This window comes from Lissotriton vulgaris, chromosome 4_1 (genome assembly GCF_964263255.1).
Source record: "Lissotriton vulgaris chromosome 4_1, aLisVul1.2, whole genome shotgun sequence".
NCBI lineage: Eukaryota > Metazoa > Chordata > Amphibia > Caudata > Salamandridae > Lissotriton > Lissotriton vulgaris.
Genome location: NC_141691.1, coordinates 255,524,283 through 255,545,802, shown reverse-complemented (window position 1 = coordinate 255,545,802; position 21,520 = coordinate 255,524,283). Strand labels below are relative to the sequence as shown.

At 46.9% G+C, this 21,520-nt stretch overlaps 1 protein-coding gene across 1 annotated transcript in view; it reads left to right on the top strand.

Moving 5' to 3' along the window:
- The first annotated feature begins 1,186 nt into the window (after positions 1-1,186).
- AFF2 (ALF transcription elongation factor 2) overlaps positions 1,187-21,520 on the top strand; it is a 941,751-nt gene continuing 921,417 nt past the window's right edge. The window contains exon 1 of the mRNA XM_086918613.1: positions 1,187-1,432. Coding sequence (XP_086774739.1) covers positions 1,386-1,432 — 47 coding nt within the window. The 5' untranslated portion in view covers positions 1,187-1,385. The remainder of the gene's footprint in view (positions 1,433-21,520) is intronic.

The window sequence follows — 21,520 nt, the reverse complement described above, 5'->3', positions numbered from 1 at the left end:
GTAGCTTGAGCCGTCACTGTTCAGCCCCAATAGAGCGCAGGTGCAAGAAGTGTCACTCTGGGGACGAGTGGGGTGTGGAGTAGAGACACACCCTTTCCTAATGATGAACTTGAACTAGTCAAAGTACAAACACATCAGCTGCTGCAGCATTCCATGCATTAAATGGCAGTGTACAAGATGCCTATAAAATGAAAAGGTCACATTTTTACATCTCCGCCCACAACTCCTGAATACATCTAATTATATAGTCGTCTACATAGAATGGAATAAAGAAGAAAAACCTGCAGATGTACTTTGACAAAAAAAATAGGAAGGTTCAAAGACAGTTAAAAAGCTAAGATTGTGATTTCGTTGTGTAGGTAAGCGTCCTGCGCCTTTCTATTATATTCGTGACTAATTGTATGATTTGTATTTCTAGAGCGCGCGCACAGCGTATGCGCAGAGACGCACGGAATTTGACTGAATGAAAGGTGATTGTACACGTGGCCGTGCGTACACGATCTTCAGTCAGAGTGAGCACCAGCTGAGCCGCAGGAGGTTCGGGGTCGAAAGGCGCGCGAGTTGAGCATATTTGAACTAAAGACTGTCAAACAAACTCGCAGATGTCTCATTGCGGTCTTTGCAAAGTCGTTTCCGTGGCTTTATAGAAGTGTCACCCTGAAAAATGTGTCCACGCGTTATGTAATCTGTCTACATTTGTACGACTTAATGCATCAACTCACTTTTCCGTTTCAGACGTGCAATCGGTACGTTTTCCTTCCAATAGTTAAATAAGGACACTAGACAATGTCCAGTTGAACCCACTTCGCTTCTACAGGTGAAGACGAGTGAATGAGGCACGCTGGCTTCTCGGCGCTCTGGACACTTGCGCTATGTGTTGATGGAGACTGACTGCGCCCGGGGGTCAGTGACGCCCCGAGCCATGACCCCGCCCGTGACCCGACCCTTTCTCAGAGAACCCTGTCCCAGCAGCTGATTTTGACAGCCGGCACCTGGCCGGCCATCAAAGCCCGGGCTGGACGTCGGGTCGTGCGGGCGGTCTCAGACCCTCGCGCTGCCTCTGTTGTCCTCCAGCCTGTGCTCCTGTGCGCTCCAGTCCACCGTTCTTCAGTCTCCAGTTCGCGGTTTGCGGCTGGCTCCGCCTCCTCCTCCCCGCGGCCGCCTCTGCCTTGTGCATTTTCCCATTGCTACCCAAGAGCTAGCTGGTCGTCTGACGGTGCTGCTGCTGCTGTGCTGGCAGCCGGGGGAAGGGATCGCAGCTGTGGTAGCGGAGCGCTGTGCGGGGGGCTCGGAGCACTCAGGACACAGGGCGCGATCCTCACCGCCGCTTCCTGCATGCAGCCTGCGAGCCCTGGCGCCGGGGGACAGCGCTGCCCCCAGCCGAGATGGATCTGTTCGACTTTATCCGAGACTGGGACCTGGAGCAGCCGTGGTAGGTGGCACGCCGCCTCTGCTGCGCATCCTGCGCGCCCTGCTTGCATTCCCTTTGTCGTGCGCTGCCAGCTCACCGGGAACGCTCAGCTCACTGCGCAGCCGGGTACATCAGCGCAGAAGTTGCCATAGTGGATGGCACTAATTGTGCTGGGTCCCAAGGGCTCTGTGCCTCGGAAAGACATGGTGGGTGGGAGGTGCTGTTTGTGCCACGTACGGCAGCCACATTGCTCATGCCGCACCACCGTTAGCGACCAGCACAGGTCCTCCCAAGGGGCCAGCAGTCACCCTCCGAGTACAGATGTGCTCGGGAGGATGCGCTTTGCCTTGGATGGAGAACAGCTTCCTCTGCCAGAGGGCAGCACCCCTGAGTTCGCTGCTTTGGTGGGGTCTGGGACGATGTGAAAGGGTGTTAACAGTTGCATTTTGGCTTTAACATGAATTCACTTGACTGGTTCTTTAATGCTCCTGCAGAGACTCTGTTAAAGTTGTCGAAAAGTACTCGCATTGGTGTTTGCGTGTTTGTTCTCACAGATAGACGTGCTATAGAAGTCGCAAGTGGCGCATAATGCCGCGCCAGTGCTCCGTAAGTCCCAGCGGTATAGTGCTGCTGTGTTCGGCCGCCTCGCCTCTGTCTTGGTTTATCACTGCGCTGCTGAACTTGCTTTACTGTAATTCTTGTTTCAGTTGGATGTCCACGTTGTGTTTTTTCTTTATCGCAGGTAGATGTAGCAAACTGTCCATAGTAACACCTGCATTGCTTGAAATGTGACAGGGTGTGTGCAAAGACTAGAGAAAGAGCTGTGGGCAGTGTCTGTCGGCAGCAGACCAGGGTCACTCGGAACAGATGCACAGGGAAGGAAGTGTCAAGTGCAGGGGGGCAGAAAGTTGAAGCCCTGGAGCCCGAGGGGGCCGCGCGCTGTAGTGTGCACAGGAGACACCTCTGTTGTTTACCAGATGTCTTCTAAGAGACGCACTATGGAGCTCGCGCGTCCGCTTGGTGTAAATGTGTCACTCCTCAGCGCTGCGGGGCCTGCGGGGAGGGCCTTTAATCGAATCGCTGCTGTAACAATGTTTATTGGTTGCTTTATTAAGCTGCTGCCGCCCACGTTTGCCATATTGCACGAGCGTTCACTTGTAACTGCGCGGATTATTGTTCGGATAATCTCTGGAAACAAACACGTGGGACAGTATTGTTAAAGAGCATTACCGCTGCTCAACTTGCTGCCTCCTGAGCGAGCCGCTCTCTGCCTGTCTGCGTTAGCAGCGCGTGATTTAATGCTGCGCGCCCCTGTGTTGTGACAGGAGCACGCGGCAGACACTTAGTGGTACCCCGGACTCTTTTGTGTGTGTACTTTAGAGGTTGTCGCAGCTCCGCTGCAGACGCTGCGCTCACCGTCTGGCAGTTACACGAATTCTTAAGGAACAATTCAGATTGACATCACAGAGTGAAAGATGCCTGGGGTTACAGGGATGTCTACCTCGCTCACTGCACTCTGCACGCAGCAGCGTGATGCATGGAAATGTGTAATCTGCAATTGCGGCGGCTCAAACCGTTCCAAGAACCGTGCGCACTGCGCTCCTCTGCGCGCCTGGTTTGCGCGCTTTACGCATCCCGCGGAGAGCTGCGCTGTGGGATCCGCAAGATGGGAGGAAGCGCTGATGCCCTGAAGGTGGGTGGCCTGAGGGTGGATCCCCTGAAGTTTTGGATGTCTCAGTAAAGCGGTCTGCGCTCTGGCGTCTGCTCTTGGGACAGGTCCTTGGATCGATAAGACTGTCCGCGCTGACACAACCTCTAGCAAGCAGGGGCACGAGAAGGTGGTGTGTGTCAACATAACAGGACTGCGGACCCTAGCTGGGGGAATCAGGGTGAGTGCAGCCGACAGCCGGTCCTCTAAGCACACTACAGGCACTTGTGCCACCAGCACGTGAAACGGAGGGCTTTATCATTCCCTCTTATGTCACTCATATGTAAAACACACGAATGTTGTTCCTATTACCCCAACAAGCACCGTCTTCTCTCTGAACAAAGACAAATAGGCAGATACTACTAGCAGACTGTGGGCCGTACAAACACAAAATAAAACACAAACAGGAATGCGCTTTTTTGAAGTAAAACACATTTATAGATGCCAGATGCAAGATACAGACAGCAAAGTCCTAGAAAAAGACATGCATTTAAAGATAAACAGATGTGTAGTTAAATCGAGAGCTAGATTGATACACACATAGTTAGAGAGAACGAGTTATTGATAAAGAGAAATATTTTGATTGCTGGATACGGAGAGAGAGCTATCATTAAACAGATAGGAGATAGATGGACAAAGAGACAGATAGACAGAGAGAGACAGATAGACAGATAGACAGATAGATAGATAGATAGATAGATAGATAGATAGATAGATCGCTCGCTCCAGGGGGACGGACTTCTAGACGCTTTACTATGGCATAGATGCATCAAGCTAAAAACCGCTCGCAAAAGGGCAGAGAATCTACCCCTTTGCGACCGGTATTTTTGCATTTGGGATGCATCATCCCAAATGCAAAAGTCGCAAGTTAAGAAATCGCAAAATTGCGATTACTTAAATTGCGATTGCATTTAAGGAATCTCAAATTGATATTCCTTAATTGCAATGCAACAAAGTAAAAAAAATTAGCGATTTCCCTAATAGGGGGAGCAAATTACCATGAAGTTGAACTTCATGGTAATTTGCACAAACTTTGAAAAATGCACTAAAGTGCATTTTTCAAAGTTCCATTTTACACACAAACATGCCCTTAGGTAATGTGTGTGTGTGCAAGATGTACCCATATGCAGATTTCAGGGGTGCAACAGGGTGTCCTTTTGACACCTTGGCACCCTTGAAATTGCAATCTCAATTTGCGATTCTCTAATTGAGAATCGCAAATTGAGATTGTCTTCCCAATCATTCCTATGGGCCCCTAGGCCCATAGGAATGAATGGGGAGGTATTCCTTAATTGCGACTCGCAATTTGCGAGTCGCAATTAAGGAATTTTAAGAAATCACTATTTTTTTAGCGAGTTCTTCATGCATAGCCTTTTGCTATTCCTTATTAGCAAATCCTTATTTTTCGCTAATAAGGAATAGCAAATTGGGTGCTTGATGCATCTAGGGCAGAGGTCTTCAAACTTTTGGATGCCAAGACCCCCCTGTCAACATTTTCAAGCGTAAGGACCCCCTCCTGACAAAAATTTCTAAACCTCTAGGTTATGAGGAAGGTGAGGACCAAATTATGCGACAGGCTTGACTAAATTGTGTGAGTAGAAAATGTTAATAATGTTCTGTGATGCTGCGTATTTTGGGGTAGCATTGCTTTATTATTTAGATTTTTTTTAAACACAGTAATACTGAGGAAAGATTTCACCCCATCAGTACCAGTTTATAACTAAAATACAGCAATTAACATCAGAAAGATGTCTAGTCAACCTCTTTGAAGGGCCTCCCAATCCGCAGGAATACGCGCTGCCACATTAGAAGCTCACCTGGCCTAGGCCGGGAGCAGCAAGGGTGAGTGCATGGTGATCAGTGTGAGTGCATGGTGATCAGTGTGAGTGCATGGTGATCAGTGTGAGTGCATGGTGATCAGTGTGAGTGCATGGTGATCAGTGTGAGTGCATGGTGATCAGTGTGAGTGCATGGTGATCGGTGTGAGTGCATGGTGATCGGTGTGAGTGCATGGTGATTGGTGTGAGTGCATGGTGATTGGTGTGAGTGCATGGTGATTGGTATGAGTGCATGGTGATCGGTGTGAGTGCATGGTGATCAGTGTGAGTGCATGGTGATCAGTGTGAGTGTATTGTGATCAGTGTGAGTGTATTGTGATCGCTGGGAGTGCAGGGTGAACGGGAAAGTGAAGGCGAGAATGAGAAGTGAGTAGTCTGAAAGCAGGGTGCATTCTCAAAAACTTGAAGTGTAGGGTTTCAGATAGAAGTTAAATTATTGCTATAATGGCATTAATCAGGGTTCGAGGGTGGAGGAAAAAAATAATGTGCTGATCCTGCAACAAACTTCCAGTCTAATGATTAGGGTTACCAGCTCATTATTTTGATGGCCCAGAAATAAGCAGTCACCTACAGCTGTATTTTTTGCACTTATCTGTGAATACTTAGAACAGCAAATATAAATAGAAAGCAGTTTTAATTGTGTTCAATGGATGCCTTAATGATCCATGACTAATAATTAAAGAGAATAAAGAGAAAAGTCACATACCTAATTAATACATACTTTTTTATTAATAACTCAATTTAGTGTCAAGAGTAGGCCTCTGCAGGATCTTTAAACAACACATAGCAGGCATGTTTCTTTTGGCAACCCAACTTTATATTTATTTTCATTAAATGCATTCTCACACTACAGCAGTAAGTGTAAAAATGCAAATGTAAGAAATAGGCAGAGTGGGGGCCCAGGGGGTACTGGAACCATAAAAAAACGAATCTTTGGTAATCGGTTAACAAAGGCATGTAAATATGCTAATGGCCTTTAAAGACCTGTGAAAAACTCAGGCCGGAGATAAGACTCCAGACACTGCCCAGCCGAGGCCCCAGGAGCGCGAGCTGCACTGCACAGACCCTCCAGTTTATCGCAATTTCGCGATTCACGAAAAAATCGCGAAATCGGCAGATTACCGCGATGGCCGCGAAAATAACCATATTGGCCGCGATATTTACAAGTGAGACAGCAAAACAAACAATGCCTGGCTGTGCGCGCCGCCCTCCCCCCCCCACTCGTGTGTGTCAGCAGCTTCCTGGGACACACACAGACAGTCAGATTAAGCCTCATTAACAAGTGAAAGGTCTTTAAATGACCTGTGAAGTACTCGGGTGTGGCTGGCAGTTCGAAGCTGCCGGCTGCACCAGAGTACTTCACAGGTCATTTAAAGACCTTGCACTTGTTAATGAGGCTTAGTTTTTCACGCCCCCGCCTGTTATCCTCGGCTCTGGCAGGTGTCAGGGGCTTGCGGTGGTGCAAGCTTTCATCAGACAGTACAAATACAGAACAAGCAGCAAATGTGTAAAGTTCATTACACATATGAGAGGGAGAATGGTCAAGAGTTCTGCACGCTTCTCACACGCAGACAAAAGGCGCAGCTAAGGCTTTGTCACTGCAAGCTTATTCTTTTCCTTAGACACAGCTGAGCTCTGGAGTTTCCCAGGTTCATTCAATCGAGTCTTTCTTTGGACTAGATGAGCAACTTAAGTGCAAGCTTCTCGTCATTTGCAGCCTCGCAAGAGCCTGCAGAACATTCAGATGTTTTTATCTGACAAGTGGGAGATGTTGGTTACTTAGCACCTGCTACCCCAGCGCATGTAAAAGTGTAACTGTCATTACAAACTATTAAATCTCATTTTATTCAAGTTGCATTGTGTAATGCACTGAGTGGCAGAAAATATAGGGAAACTCAGGGGCACAATCTCCCAAGGTTTTTTGCATATAAACATAGTGCTGTCTCGCGCTAATGATGCTTGAATTATAGCTGTCGAAAGTTAGAACTTCTTCACTTGGATATTACATTTCGTCAGGGCTAGCTTTAGGGCAGTGCAACTGGTGCTACCGCACTGGGCGCTTACCTCAGGGAAGGGGCGCTGTATTTAGAAATAACTTATGAGTTAAGAATACTTGTGGCAGAGTTCCTTGGGGGTCAAGTTTTCAGACAGCATTAAAAATGACCAGATAACGCTTGTGATTATTGTTCCTGCTAAACGGAGAGGGAGAGCAGATTTTCTAAATTAGAAAAAAAATCTGTTTTTCTTTTTTCTTGCTCTGAATGCGCGAGAAAGAGGGCGAGAGAGGAAGGGGAAGAAAGACAGTGTCTGGAAGAACGAAAGTATGAGAGTTATAGAGAGAAGAGAGGGCGAGGAAGGCAGAGAGGGAGACAAGAGAGAACTAGAGAGGCAGAGTGCTAGAGAGATCCGAAGATGGAAAGAGAGAGGGACAGGGGATAAGAGACTGGGCTGATGAGAGAGATATCGATAAGGAGAGAAAGATGTGTGTGTGTGAGAGAGGATGAGTGAATGAGGCACAGAAAGGAAGGGGCATGAGAAACAGAAAGCTGAATGGGACAGTGGAAAGAGTGTATTAGGAAGGAAGATAGAGGAGCTAAAAGCGGCAAAACACAACTAAGAGAGGGAGAATTGGGAGGCAGAAAGAGTGTAAGGAAGGACGGGTGACGGATGGGGTCACTGGAGGCCGCTTTATCAAGGTCCAGGGCCAAATAAAATGCCGCAAAATTGCCGCTAAATTTCCATTTTTGTGCCGCTAAATTTCCATTTTTGTGCCGCTAAATTTGCTAATCCATGCCGCTATATCCTGGGGGGTCTGACTGCAGCAGCCCGGCTGAGACACAGGATGGGGAGGAGGGGGGCTGAAGCCCTGGAGGCAGAAGTGACACTGTGAAGGCGCGACCCCCTTTGCATCGTTCCACGGCCCCCCTGGGGGTCGCGCCCCACAGTTTGAAGACCCCTGATCTAGGGGTATATCATTACTATACTGGTGCGATGGTTGTGTGGAAGGAAGACCGTGTTCTGTTCACGAGATGGCTGCTGGAGTGGATTAGCCCGAAATCCCAAATATTCAGCTTTTTTAAAGACCCTTTAATCTTAACAATGAATGGGACTTTAACTGCAGCGAATCAGTTGTTCAAATATTCAAAATCTTCCTTATCAAGTACTTCGGCAATACTGTAGTTTCTCTTGATGTTTTATCACACTAGGCTGGCGGCTGTCCCTTGCAAGTGAGAAATAATAACGATTGGACTGACATAAAGAGTGTGTTTTTTAATGTACATTTCGTAGTTATTGAATCTCTTGTAAAGCTGCCTGTCGCTCACCCTTCGTGGGTGTTCACAGTAGGTGATCAGGCATGTGAGACATCATTGAAACGGGGCTGCGAGTGATGTTCAGGGACTTCGTCTCTGTGCGCTTGGTGGTGTGATTTTTGTTATAAAACTAGTTGTGATTTTTTTTCGATGTTGCACTGTTGTAGCTATAGCAGGACAGAGTAATGATACCATAGCACAGGTGCACCAGAAGCAACTAATGGACTGGGCACTGCTGACATTAAATGGAAACAGGAGCCTTGAACAATTGACTGAGCACTGGTGGCACAGCAGAGGGGCAGCAACATGGACGAAGGACTGAGTCCTGGCGCCTGGTACGAGCTGCATGGGCACCAACTGAAGGACTGACCACTTGCAAAGGACACTGATGCCACAGTGCAGGTACAAGAGTGTGACCCAATGGATAACATTCTTAGAAAAAAAACAAAGGTGCAGAAGCAAGCACTGGTACCTGATGTCACGACGCTGGTTCTGGAGCAAGGATTGAATGACTGGGCACAGATGTCTGGTAGGAGCTGCATGGGCTCCAACTTAAGGATTGGTCACTTAGACTGGGTGCACAAAGCATGCACAGGACACTGATGCCACAAGGCTGGTTCAAGAGCCTAAACCAATGGAATACATAGGCCACAACAAAGGCACAGAAGCATGCACTGGTAGACTGGGTGCAGGAAAGCTTGCAGAGGACACTGATGCCACCGGGCTGGTACAAGAGTGTGACCCAATGGATAACATTCTTAGAAAAAAAACAAAGGTGCAGAAGCAAGCACTGGTACCTGATGTCACGACGCTGGTTCTGGAGCAAGGATTGAATGACTGGGCACAGATGTCTGGTAGGAGCTGCATGGGCTCCAACTTAAGGATTGGTCACTTAGACTGGGTGCACAAAGCATGCACAGGACACTGATGCCACAAGGCTGGTCCAAGAGCCTAAACCAATGGAATACATAGGCCACAACAAAGGCACAGAAGCATGCACTGGTAGACTGGGTGCAGGAAAGCTTGCAGAGGACACTGATGCCACCGGGCTGGTACAAGAACGTAAAACAATGGAATACATAGGCCACAACAAAGGTACAGAAGCATGCACTGGTACCTGATGTCACAACACTGGTGCAGGAGCATGAACTGAAGGACTGGTCACTTAGACTGGGTGCACAAAAGCATGCAAACGACACTGATGCCACCAGGCTGGTACAAGAACGTAAAACAATGGAATACATAGGCCACATCAAAGGCACAGAAGCATGCACTGATACCGGATGTCACAACACTGGTGCAGAAGCATAAACTGAAGGACTGGTCACTTACACTGGATGCACAAAAGCATGCAAAGGACACTGATGCCACAGGGCAGGCGCAAGAGCCTAAACCAATGGAATACATAGGCCACAACAAAGGCACAGAAGCATGCACTGGTACCTGGTGTCACATCACTGGTGCAGAAGCATGAACTGAAGGACTGGTCACTTACACTGGATGCACAAAAGCATGCAAAGGACACTGATGCCACAGGGCAAGTAGAAGAGCATAAACCAATGGAATACATAGGCCACAACAAAGGTACAGAAGCATGCACTGGTACCTGATGTCACAACACTGATTCTAGAGCCTGGGTTGAATGACTGGGCAGTGATGTCTAATAATGAGCTGCAGGAGCACGAGCTGAAAGATTGGACACCAACACTGGAGGCACAGAAGCACCCAGTGGGCACTAATGCCACTGGGCAGGTATAAGAGCGTAAACCAATGGAATAAATAGGCCACAACAAAGGTACAGAAGCATGCACTGGTACCTGATGTCACAACACTAGTGCAGGAGCAAGAACCAATGTATTGTGCACTGATGCTCGACGAAAAGATGTAAGGGCCTGGATCGCTGGATGGGGTGGATGAGCCCTGACAAGGGCAAGAACATGAATTGATCGACTGAACACTGATGTCACAAAAGAGTGGCAGAAACACCAGCCGATAGACTAGCACTTGCATTACTGCATAGGCGCACGATCTCATGGAGTGAGTACACGTCACATCAGTGCCATTCGAGCCTGATGTGGGCACTGCTCTTATGACAGACAAGGAGGAGCATGGACTGATTCCTGAGCCTTTAGTCCTACAAAGATATTCAGGAGAGTCCACTGGCACTACAATCAATGCACAGGCGCAGGAGCATGAACCGGCCCCTGAACTCTGGGCACAGGTGTGCAGGCATGACCAGCTGGAATGGGACCACCTGATGTTCAGTACAGATGCAGGTCACACACAGATGATTGAGCAGGGGTGCCATGGCACAGGTGCAGGACCATGAGTTTATCGACTGGGCCCTGATGTCGCAACAGAGGGACAGGATTATGAACTGATGGACTAAGTTAAGTTACAGTTCAGGAGCAGGAAATGATGAGTGAGCATTAATTAAAGACAGAGGTGCATTAATGTCTGGAAATAGGCCCAGAAGCGAGGACTGGGCCTTAATGCCTTAACACAGTCGCAGGAGCCTGACATGATGGCATGATCAATCAGACCACATCATAGGTGAACGGGAACAGACTGATGGGCCGGGTACTAATGCCTGAAAAGAGGAGGAGTGGCATGGTATGACGGAAGAGCACACATGTCACAACATAGGCGCTTTAGCATTAACGGGCACTGGTGCCATAGCACAGGTGAAGAAGCACACACACATATTCACCGAGCACCAAAGTCACAACTGAGTAAAAGGTGCATAGGCGGATGGACAGATGGCATAACACAGATGCAGGACCATGGACTGATGTCGCAACACAGAATCAGAAACATGAGCTGACAAACTGGGTGCTTAGGTCGCGGCAAAGGTTCAAGAGCTTTCACTGGCCACTTATGTCACAAAACAAATGCAGAAATATTAACTGATGGGCTGGGAACTGATATAGCAGAAACATGGACTGATGTATGGGAAAGAGGATGAGGAGCCTAGAATGACACACTGAGCACTGGCATTGCAACAGGGATGCGGAAGGACTGATCACACTTCACAGTAGAAGTGCAAGCCGCATGTACTGGGCACTGATTTCTTAACACAAGGTCAGGACCACACATTGCTGGGGTGGGAGCTGGTGCACGAGCATGAATGTTGGCTTAAGAACTCGAGTCACAACTGAGGGGAATGGATATGCACAGTTTAATAAAATCAGAACAGGTACAAAACTAGAAAGTGATGACCTGGACCCTGATTTTACATCAGAAGGGTAGAATGGATGGATTAAGCACTCTATGGAGTAGAGGAGCAGGAGCCAGAGAATTACTGATGTCACACCAGAGGTGCAGGAAATGATGGAATGGGCATACATTTCCTAATGGTGGCACAGGAGCAGATTTAAAGGATTTGGCTCTGAAATCACAACAGATATTCAGGAAGTGATAGTTTGGTCTCTGGTATCTGAACAGGGGTCCAGGAACTGATTGGGTGGGCATTCTTGTTGTAAAACAAGTGCAGGAACAAATAGTTTGTGCACTGATGTCCTAGCAGAGGTGCAAGAACTGGGGAAGACTTGGCCTGCTTTTAGAGAGTTGGGCATGGTTCCCTGTTGGAGGGAGGCGTTGATTATTGTAGTCCAGCTAGGAATAATGGATTGGGTGACAGCAACTAGCCAGTTGGAAGGGAGCGATTCATTAAAATGGTTGTTCGGATTTAAGGTAGATAGGAATTTAGAGATGGCGTCTTCATCATAGTCTTTTAAGACAGTCCAGTGAGCAGGATTTTTGGGTGGAGCCTGTGGGTGCATCGCGGAGGGAGGAGGCGGGTCAGGAAGGGGTTGAGGGTATGTGATGGAGCTGAGTTCGTTTCCAAGGGCTGAGATTTTGTCGGTGAAGAAAAAGAATTCATCTGAGGATATAAGAGACTTGGGGGTTTCTTTCGATGTTTTGGCCAGTTTATTAGATTGGTTTTGGACCAGTTCGAAGAGCTTGTGGGGTCTGTTCTTGGCTTTCTCTAATTCAGTGCTGAAGAAGTCTTTTTTTAAATTGAGTATGTTCCTCTTGTAGACATTTCTGACCTGGCGGAGGCGTTTTAGATGTGCAGTAGAGGAGTGCTGCCTCCAGGATCTTTAAGCTTGCTGGAGGGCTCTCCTCTCATTATTAAGTATCCTGTGAACCAGGGGTTTCTGTCTTTGATTTGGGTTCTTTTCAGTTTTAGTGAGGATAGATCATCCAGGATGTTCATTATAGTGGCAGAGTAGTGACCATTTAGGCCACTGACTGTTGTGATATGCGAAGGGGGGGAGGTCGGGTTTGCAGCGAGCCTCAAGTTCACTGCGGTCCAAGTTCTTGGTGTCTCTGATCCAGCGTTTAGGAATCGTTGGTTGCGGTGCTCTTGTCTTGTGGGTGCCAGGTAGATGGAAGGTGATGGCATGATGGTCAGAGCAGTCGCATGGGTCAATAGACATAAGTTTGACAGTTGATTCTTTGGAGATAATGCAGTGTAGGGTGGCCCCTTTTGAATGAGTTGGTAGTGAGCAGGCTTGGGTCAGGGCTTGATCAGCCAGGAGGTCTTTGATGATGCTGAGATGTGAATCCTTGGGTTCGTTCTAATGTAAGTTAAAATCCCCTAGGAAAATATCTTTGGCATTGGTGGGAATCTTAGCTGTGATGATTTCCATGAGCTGGTCGATGAAGGAGTCGTTCATGTCTGGGGGGTGGTAAAAGATCTGTAGGTTGCACAGTTGGGTGGAGTTGCTGCAAATAACGAGGGCGAGGTATTCGCCGGATTCGGTGGTGTCTGCCAAAAGTTCTGTGACAAGAAGGTAAGAGCGGTAGAGGCAGGCAATGCCTCCTCCTTTCTTTTTAGATTGTCTGTCCAGCCTTGCGATGTTGTAGTTAGGAGGGACTAGGAGGTCCAGGCATGGAAATGAGGATTCATTGAGCCATGATTCTGTTAGGATTCTGTTAGATATTGAACACTGGCGTCCTAATCGTGGTGCAAGAACTGATAGATTGGGCACTGATGTCCTAACAGAGGTGCAAGAACTGATAGATTGGGCACTGATGTCCTAACAGAGGTGCAAGAACTGATAGACTGGGCACTGATGTCCTAACAGAGGTGCAAGAACTGATAGACTGGGCACTGATGTCCTACCAGAGGTGCAATAACTGATAGACTGGGCACTGATGTCCTAACAGAAGTGCAAGAACTGATAGGTTGGGCACTGATGTCCTACCAGAGGTGTAAAAACTGATAGATTGTGTACTGATGTCCTAAAAGAGGTGCAAGAACTGAAAGACTGGGCACTGATGTCCTAACAGAGGTGCAATAACTGATAGACTGGGCACTGATGTCTTACCAAAAGTGCAAGAACTGATAGACTGGGCACTGATGTCCTACCAGAGGTGCAAGAACTGATAGATTGGGCAGTGGTGTCCTACCAGAGGTGCAAGAACTGATAGACTGAGCACTGATGTCCTACCAGAGGTGCAAGAACTGATAGATTGTGCACTGATGTCCAAACAGAGGTGCAAGAACTGATAGATTGTGCACTGACGTCTAAACAGAGGTGCAAGAACTGATAGATTGGGCACTGATGTCCTAACAGAGGTGCGAGAACTTAGTTACTGGGCACTAATGTCCTAACAGAGGTGCACTAACTGATAGATTGGGCACAGATGTCCTAATTGTGGTGCAAGAACTGATAGACTGGGCACTGACGTCCTAACAGAGGTGCAAGAACTGATAGACTGGGCACTGATGTCCTAACAGAGGTGCAAGAACTTAGATGTTGGGCACTAATGTCCTAACAGAGGTGCAATAACTGATAGATTGGGCACTGATGCCCTAACAGATGTCCAAGAACTGATAGACTGGGCACTGATGTCCTAACAGGGGTGCAAGAACTGATAGACTGGGTACTGATGTCTTAAAAGAGGTGCATGAACTGATAGATTGTGCACTTACGTCCTAACAGAGGTGCACAAACTTAGAGATTGGGCAGTGAAGTCCTAACAGGGGTGCAAGAACTGATAGACTGGGTACTGATGTCTTAAAAGAGGTGCACAAACTGATAGACTGGGCACTGATGATAGACTGGGCACTGATGTCTTAAGAGAGGTGCAAAAACTGATAGATTGTGCACTTTTGTCCTAACAGAGCAAGAACTGATAGACTGGGAAACCAAAATAATATTATAGGATGCAAGAATAGAAACGGCAGTGATGTGAACAGGAGGTTATTTGGGGCACTGCTCTTCTAACTATAGTCTTTATCATGTTTAGCATAGACAAGCTTACCCCCAGACAGCAATGCCACCATATAATATAGCACAAACTGATGAACTAGCTGATAATGTCACAGAGAGTGGGAAAGCGTGCACCAATGTCCTAGTTACTGACGTCACAAGAGAGTTAAGGATAGTAAGCCGTTGGACTGAGTAATGATGTCATAGCACAGTAGAGGACCTAGCGCCGATGAACTGGGAGCTGACGTGACAGCACATTGGAGGATCTTACCTATATGGACAGGGTGCAGTTGTGATAGAGTGGAGGAGCTTACGCCGATGATCTGGGTACAGATGTGATACAGTAGGGGAGCTGATTCCGATGAGCTGGGTGTTGGTGTGATAGCAGGGTGGAGGAGCCTACGTTGATGGGCAGGATGCAGAAGTGATACAGTGGAGGAGCTTAGACAGATGGACTGGGTGCTGGTGTGATAGCAGGCTTGGGGAACTTTCGCCGATGTACTTGGTGTAGCTGTGAGTGAGTAAAATAGCATGAGCCAATGAACTGGGTGTTAATGTGATAGCAGGGTGGAGGAGCTTACATGGATAGACTGGGTGGAGATGCTATAGAGAGGAGGAGCTAACGCCAATAGACAAGGTGCTGATGTGATAGAGTGGATTTGCTTATGCAGGTGGGCTTGGTTCAGCTGCAATAGAGCGAAAAAGCAAAAAACAAAGGTCTGGTTGCTGATGTGTTAGCAGAGTGGAAGAGGTTACATCGATATCTGACTAGCGGTGCGGGAGGATGAACAGATGCACTGGCTTCTGATGCCTGCACATACACAGGCTTGTTATAATATGGCCCGCAAACTGATATCATTACAGTTGGCAGGACTATGACTAATGAACGATTATCAGAATAGATCAGTAGCATGATCTAATGGACTGAACATTGATGTAAGAGCAGGATTCTGAAATGAGAGCTGATGAAAGTGATGTCAGAACAGAGGTGCAGTAGCATGAACAGATGGATTGAAAATTGATGTTCGAACAGCAGGAGCATGAACTGATGGGCTCAACATTGTTGCTGAAACAAAAATGCAACAGCATGAACAGATGGAATTAACAGTGAATCAGAATAGAGGGCAGGAGCACCCCACTGGTGGATTCAACATTTGATGTCACAGCAGAGGTGAAGTAGCACCAACTGGTGGATTCAACATTTGATATCACAGCAGAGGTGAAGTAGCACCAACTGGTGGATTCAACATTTGATGTCACAGCAGAGGTGAAGTAACATTAACTGCTGGATTCAACAGTGATGTCAGAGCAGTGGTGAAGTAGCACACATTGGTGGATTCAACATTTGATGTCACAGCAGAGGTGAAGTAGCACAAACGTGTGGATTCAACATTTGATGTCACAGCAGAGGTGAAGTAGCACACATTGGTGGATTCAACATTTGATGTCACAGCAGGGGTGAAGTAGCACAAACTGGTGGATTCAACATTTGATGTCACAGCAGAGGTGAAGTAGCACACATTGGTGGATTCAACATTTGATGTCACAGCAGAGGTGAAGTAGCACCAACTGGTGGATTCAACATTTGATGTCACAGCAGAGGTGAAGTAGCACACATTGGTGGATTCAACATTTGATGTCACAGCAGAGGTGAAGTAGCACAAACGTGTGGATTCAATATTTGATGTCACAGCAGAGGTGAAGTAGCACACATTGGTGGATGCAACATTTGATGTCACAGCAGAGGTGAAGTAGCACAAACGGGTGGATTCAACATTTGATGTCACAGCAGAGGTGAAGTAGCATGAACTGCTGGATTCAACAGTGATGTCAGAGCAGATGTGCAGGAGCAGGAACTGGTGGATTCAACAGTGATGTCAGAACAGAGGTGCAGTACCATGAACTGCTGGATTCAAAAGTGATGTCAGAGCAGAGGTGCAGTACCATGAACTGCTGGATTCAACAGTGATGTCAGAACAGAGGTGCAGTAGAGTAACCTTCTGGATTCAACAGTAATGTAAGAGCAGATGTGCAGGAGCAGGAACTGGTGGATTCAACAGTGATGTCAGAACAGAGGTGCAGTACCATGAACTGGTGGATTCAACAGTGATGTCAGAACAGAGGTGCAGTACCATGAACTGCTGGATTCAACAGTGATGTCAGAGCAGAGGTGCAGTACCTTGAACTGCTGGATTCAACAGTGATGTCAGAGCAGAGGTGCAGTACCATGAACTGCTGGATTCAACAGTGATGTCAGAACAGAGGTGCAGTAGAGTAACCTGCTGGATTCAACAGTGATGTCAGAGCAGAGGTGCAGTACCATGAACTGCTGGATTCAACAGTGATGTCAGAGCAGATGTGCAGTACCATGAACTGCTGGATAAAACAGCCATGTCAGAACAGAGGTGCAGTACCATGAACTGCTGGATTCAACAGTGATGTCAGAGCAGAGGTGCAGTACCATGAACTGCTGGATAAAACAGCCATGTCAGAACAGAGGTGCAGTACCATGAACTGCTGGATTCAACAGTGATGTCAGAACAGAGGTGCAGTACCATGAACTGCTGGATTGAACAGTGATGTCAGAGCAGAGGTGCAGTACCATGAACTGCTGGATAAAACAGCCATGTCAGAACAGAGGTGCAGTACCATGAACTGCTGGATTGGACAGTGATGTCAGAGCAGAGGTGCAGTGCCATGAACTGCTGGATTCAACAGTGATGTCAGAACAGAGGTGCAGTAGAGTAACCTGCTGGATTCAACAGTGATGTCAGAGCAGAGGTGCAGTACCATGAACTGCTGGATTCAACAGTGATGTCAGAGCAGATGTGCAGTACCATGAACTGCTGGATAAAACAGCCATGTCAGAACAGAGGTGTAGTACCATGAACTGCTGGATTGAACAGTGATGTCAGAGCAGAAGTGCAGTACCATGAACTGCTGGATAAAACAGTGATGTCAGAACAGAGGTGCAGTAGAGTAACCTGCTGGATTCAACAGTGATGTCAGAACAGAGGTGCAGTAGCATGAACTGCTGGATTGAACAGTGATGTCAGAGCAGAGGTGCAGTACCATGAACTGCTGGATTGAACAGTGATGTCAGAGCAGAGGTGCAAGAGCATGGACTGCTGGATTCAACAGTGATGTCAGAGCAAAGGTGCAGTACCATGAACTGCTGGATTCAACAGTGATGTCAGAGCAGATGTGCAGTACCATGAACTGCTGCATAAAACAGCCATGTCAGAGCAGAGGTGCAGTACCATGAACTGCTGGTTTCAACAGTGATGTCAGAACAGAGGTGCAGTACCATGAACTGCTGGATTCAACAGCCATGTCAGAACAGAGGTGCAGTAGCATGAACTGCTGGATTGAACAGTGATGTCAGAGCAGGGGTGCAGTACCATGAACTGCTGGATAAAACAGCTATGTCAGAACAGAGGTGCAGTAGCATGAACTGCTGGATTCAACAGTGATGTCAGAACAGAGGTGCAGTACCATGAACTGCTGGATTCAACAGTGATGTCAGAGCAGAGGTGCAGTACCATGAACTGCTGGATAAAACAGTGATGTCAGAACAGAGGTGCAGTAGAGTAACCTGCTGGATTCAACAGTGATGTCAGAGCAGAGGTGCAGTACCATGAACTGCTGGATTCAACAGTGATGTCAGAGCAGATGTGCAGTACCATGAACTGCTGGATAAAACAGCCATGTCAGAACAGAGGTGCAGTACCATGAACTGCTGGATTGAACAGTGATGTCAGAGCAGAGGTGCAGTACCATGAACTGCTGGATAAAACAGTGATGTCAGAACAGAGGTGCAGTAGAGTAACCTGCTGGATTCAACAGTGATGTCAGAACAGAGGTGCAGTACCATGAACTGCTGGATAAAACAGCCATGTCAGAACAGAGGTGCAGTACCATGAACTGCTGGATTGGACAGTGATGTCAGAGCAGAGGTGCAGTACCATGAACTGCTGGATTCAACAGTGATGTCAGAACAGAGGTGCAGTAGAGTAACCTGCTGGATTCAACAGTGATGTCAGAGCAGAGGTGCAGTAGCATGAACTGCTGGATTGAACAGTGATGTCAGAGCAGAGGTGCAGTACCATGAACTGCTGGATTGAACAGTGATGTCAGAGCAGAGGTGCAAGAGCATTGGCTGCTGGATTCAACAGTGATGTCAGAGCAGAGGTGCAGTAGAGTAACCTGCTGGATTCAACAGTGATGTCAGAGCAGAGGTGCAGTACCATGAACTGCTGGATTCAACAGTGATGTCAGAGCAGATGTGCAGTACCATGAACTGCTGGATAAAACAGCCATGTCAGAGCAGAGGTGCAGTACCATGAACTGCTGGTTTCAACAGTGATGTCAGAACAGAGGTGCAGTACCATGAACTGCTGGATTCAACAGCCATGTCAGAACAGAGGTGCAGTAGCATGAACTGCTGGATTGAACAGTGATGTCAGAGCAGAGGTGCAGTACCATGAACTGCTGGATAAAACAGCCATGTCAGAACAGAGGTGCAGTAGCATGAACTGCTGGATTGAACAGTGATGTCAGAGCATAGGTGCAGTACCATGAACTGCTGGATTCAACAGTGATGTCAGAGCAGAGGTGCAGTACCATGAACTGCTGGATTCAACAGTGATGTAAGAACAGAGGTGCAGTACCATGAACTGCTGTGTTGAACAGTGATGTCAGAGCAGAGGTGCAAGAGCATGGACTGCTGGATTCAACAGTGATGTCAGAGCAGAGGTGCAGGAGCATAAACTGATGGATTCAACAGTGATGTAAGAACAGAGGTGCAGTACCATGAACTGCTGTGTTGAACAGTGAGGTCAGAGCGGAGGTGCAAGAGCATGAACTGCTGGATTGAACAGTGATGTCAGAGCAGAGGTGCAGGAGCATAAACTGATGGATTCTACATTTGATGTCATAACAGCACAGGAGCATGAACTGATGGATTCAACGTTTGATGTCAGATCACAAATGCCAGAATAAAGGGCAGGAGTAGAAATTAATGAACTCAGTAATGACGTCAGAAGTGGTATGAAGGAGCATTAACTGGTCCATTGAATATTGATATCAGGATGAATTTGCAGGACCCTTAATTGATGGTTTGGGCATTTATGTAAAACAGAGGTACAGGAGCTTTAAGAGAAATTCAATCAAGCTTAAAGAACCAGATATGCCATGAGGTCTCCCCGTTCAACACTGAAATCTAAGAGGGCACGCAAATATATGAATAGGGGTATTTCTAATTGTCTACCTGCTCGTGTAAAGTGTGCGCTTTTTTATTTAAGAGAACCTTTTCCTCAATTATAACTGTCTATAATCGTCGCGAGAGAGAGAAATTTGACATGTCTGAAACAAACAAGTACATTTTTGATATACTTTTGAAAAATACTAGGATCATAAATGATAACACGTGGGCTTGTTTGAGCGTTTTTGCATAACTTTCATTAAAAAAATATTTGGAAGATTAGAAATACATGCAGGACCACAACATGATTTTAGGCGAGGGGTCTTAATAAAAAAAATCAGTCCGTTTCAGATAAGACAGCAGTTAATATTGATAGCATCATTTTATGCTGGCAATACATGAGGTCATGTTTACACCCCTTACACAAATGCCAAGCACAGCTGAGCTAGAAAACGACCAGTCGAGGATGGGGCGCCTCGTGCTCACGGAATTCGTGTAGAAGTAGAAAGTTCGACGGCCTTTGTGCGGTTGTCGAAGCCGCGAGGAGGCCATCTGCAGGCCAGGTTTCCCCCCACTATGCATGTGAAAACACAGCGCCTGCCAAGGCGGCCGGCTCTTCCAACATAAGCCCCGAGGACAGACAAGAGGCGAACTGTTCCAGCCGCAGCCCGGGCTCCAGCCGTGCGCCGATCCTCGCTCACGCTCTCCTACGCAGGAGGCGGGAAGTGCTCACGAAATAAACACCCCAAGGCGCTTCCTCTTCATGTCAAAGGCATTTCTCATCCGGATGCGCCTGTTCAAGAAGAAAGAAGGCACATTGTTGATAAACAGGAGTCGTTTTCATAGATTTCTTTCAAAGCTACTGATCTCAAAATCTTTTGCACACCCTTTTGCTATTTTTGCTTCTCATTTGATACAACAGTGTATGTTGTCTTATGTGAACATTAGAATAATATATTTCAGAAAAAAATGCTTTGTTCAAAAATGCATATTATTGGTAGAAGGGACAGAGAGTGTTGAAGCTGCTCTCTGCAAGGTGCATCTAACTATAGGCACAGGTTGGAATTAGAATGTTCAGGTTGTGTTTACCTTTCACCATAATAGTGTTCAATAACCAGTGTGAAATAGTAAAACTCTGCAGAGAGGTGTGAGACTCCCATGATGATGATGAAACCCATAATTCACAGAGGCCTGCGAAGTATTTCCCTGTTTCTTGGGTGCCTGTGAAGTATCATTTTACTACTGTGTTTTTCTCACTTTTTAATAAATAAACACTGTGGCCTCTCTCAGGATCTACATATATGCACTGTCCCATAATTGCGAGCTATGATCCTGGTCTCTGGGACGCCAAGTACAGCCTTGGAACAATTGGCGCAGTTTCCATGCTGGCTTTTCTGATCATAATTGTGGAGAAAGTAGTTTCCACTGATTTATCAGTGATATTAAATGCACGTTAGTAGGCCTACTACATTTTTTTTTAAAAAGCTGATTAAAAACTTAGCGATATTATTGTGAATTTTGTAATCAGTGTCCAACTATCCGCACAGTACTCTGTAACCCGATAACCAACACTTAAGTTGAGAATCAGTTACAAATTATTCCCCACCTATTATTTAGACGGGTGGAGCAGTGTTCCATGCACGTGTTCAATATTGAGTATTGATGGATCGAGAAACTTATGTAAGTTAATAATGTGCATGATTTCCTCCCAAATAGCAGCATCTATTTTAACAGCTATACTTTGCATATTTGTAGGACGCGCTGAGCATGCTTGTAAAATGCCTAAGTAGTTGCAAACTATGTGCACGCGTAGGCATATTAATAC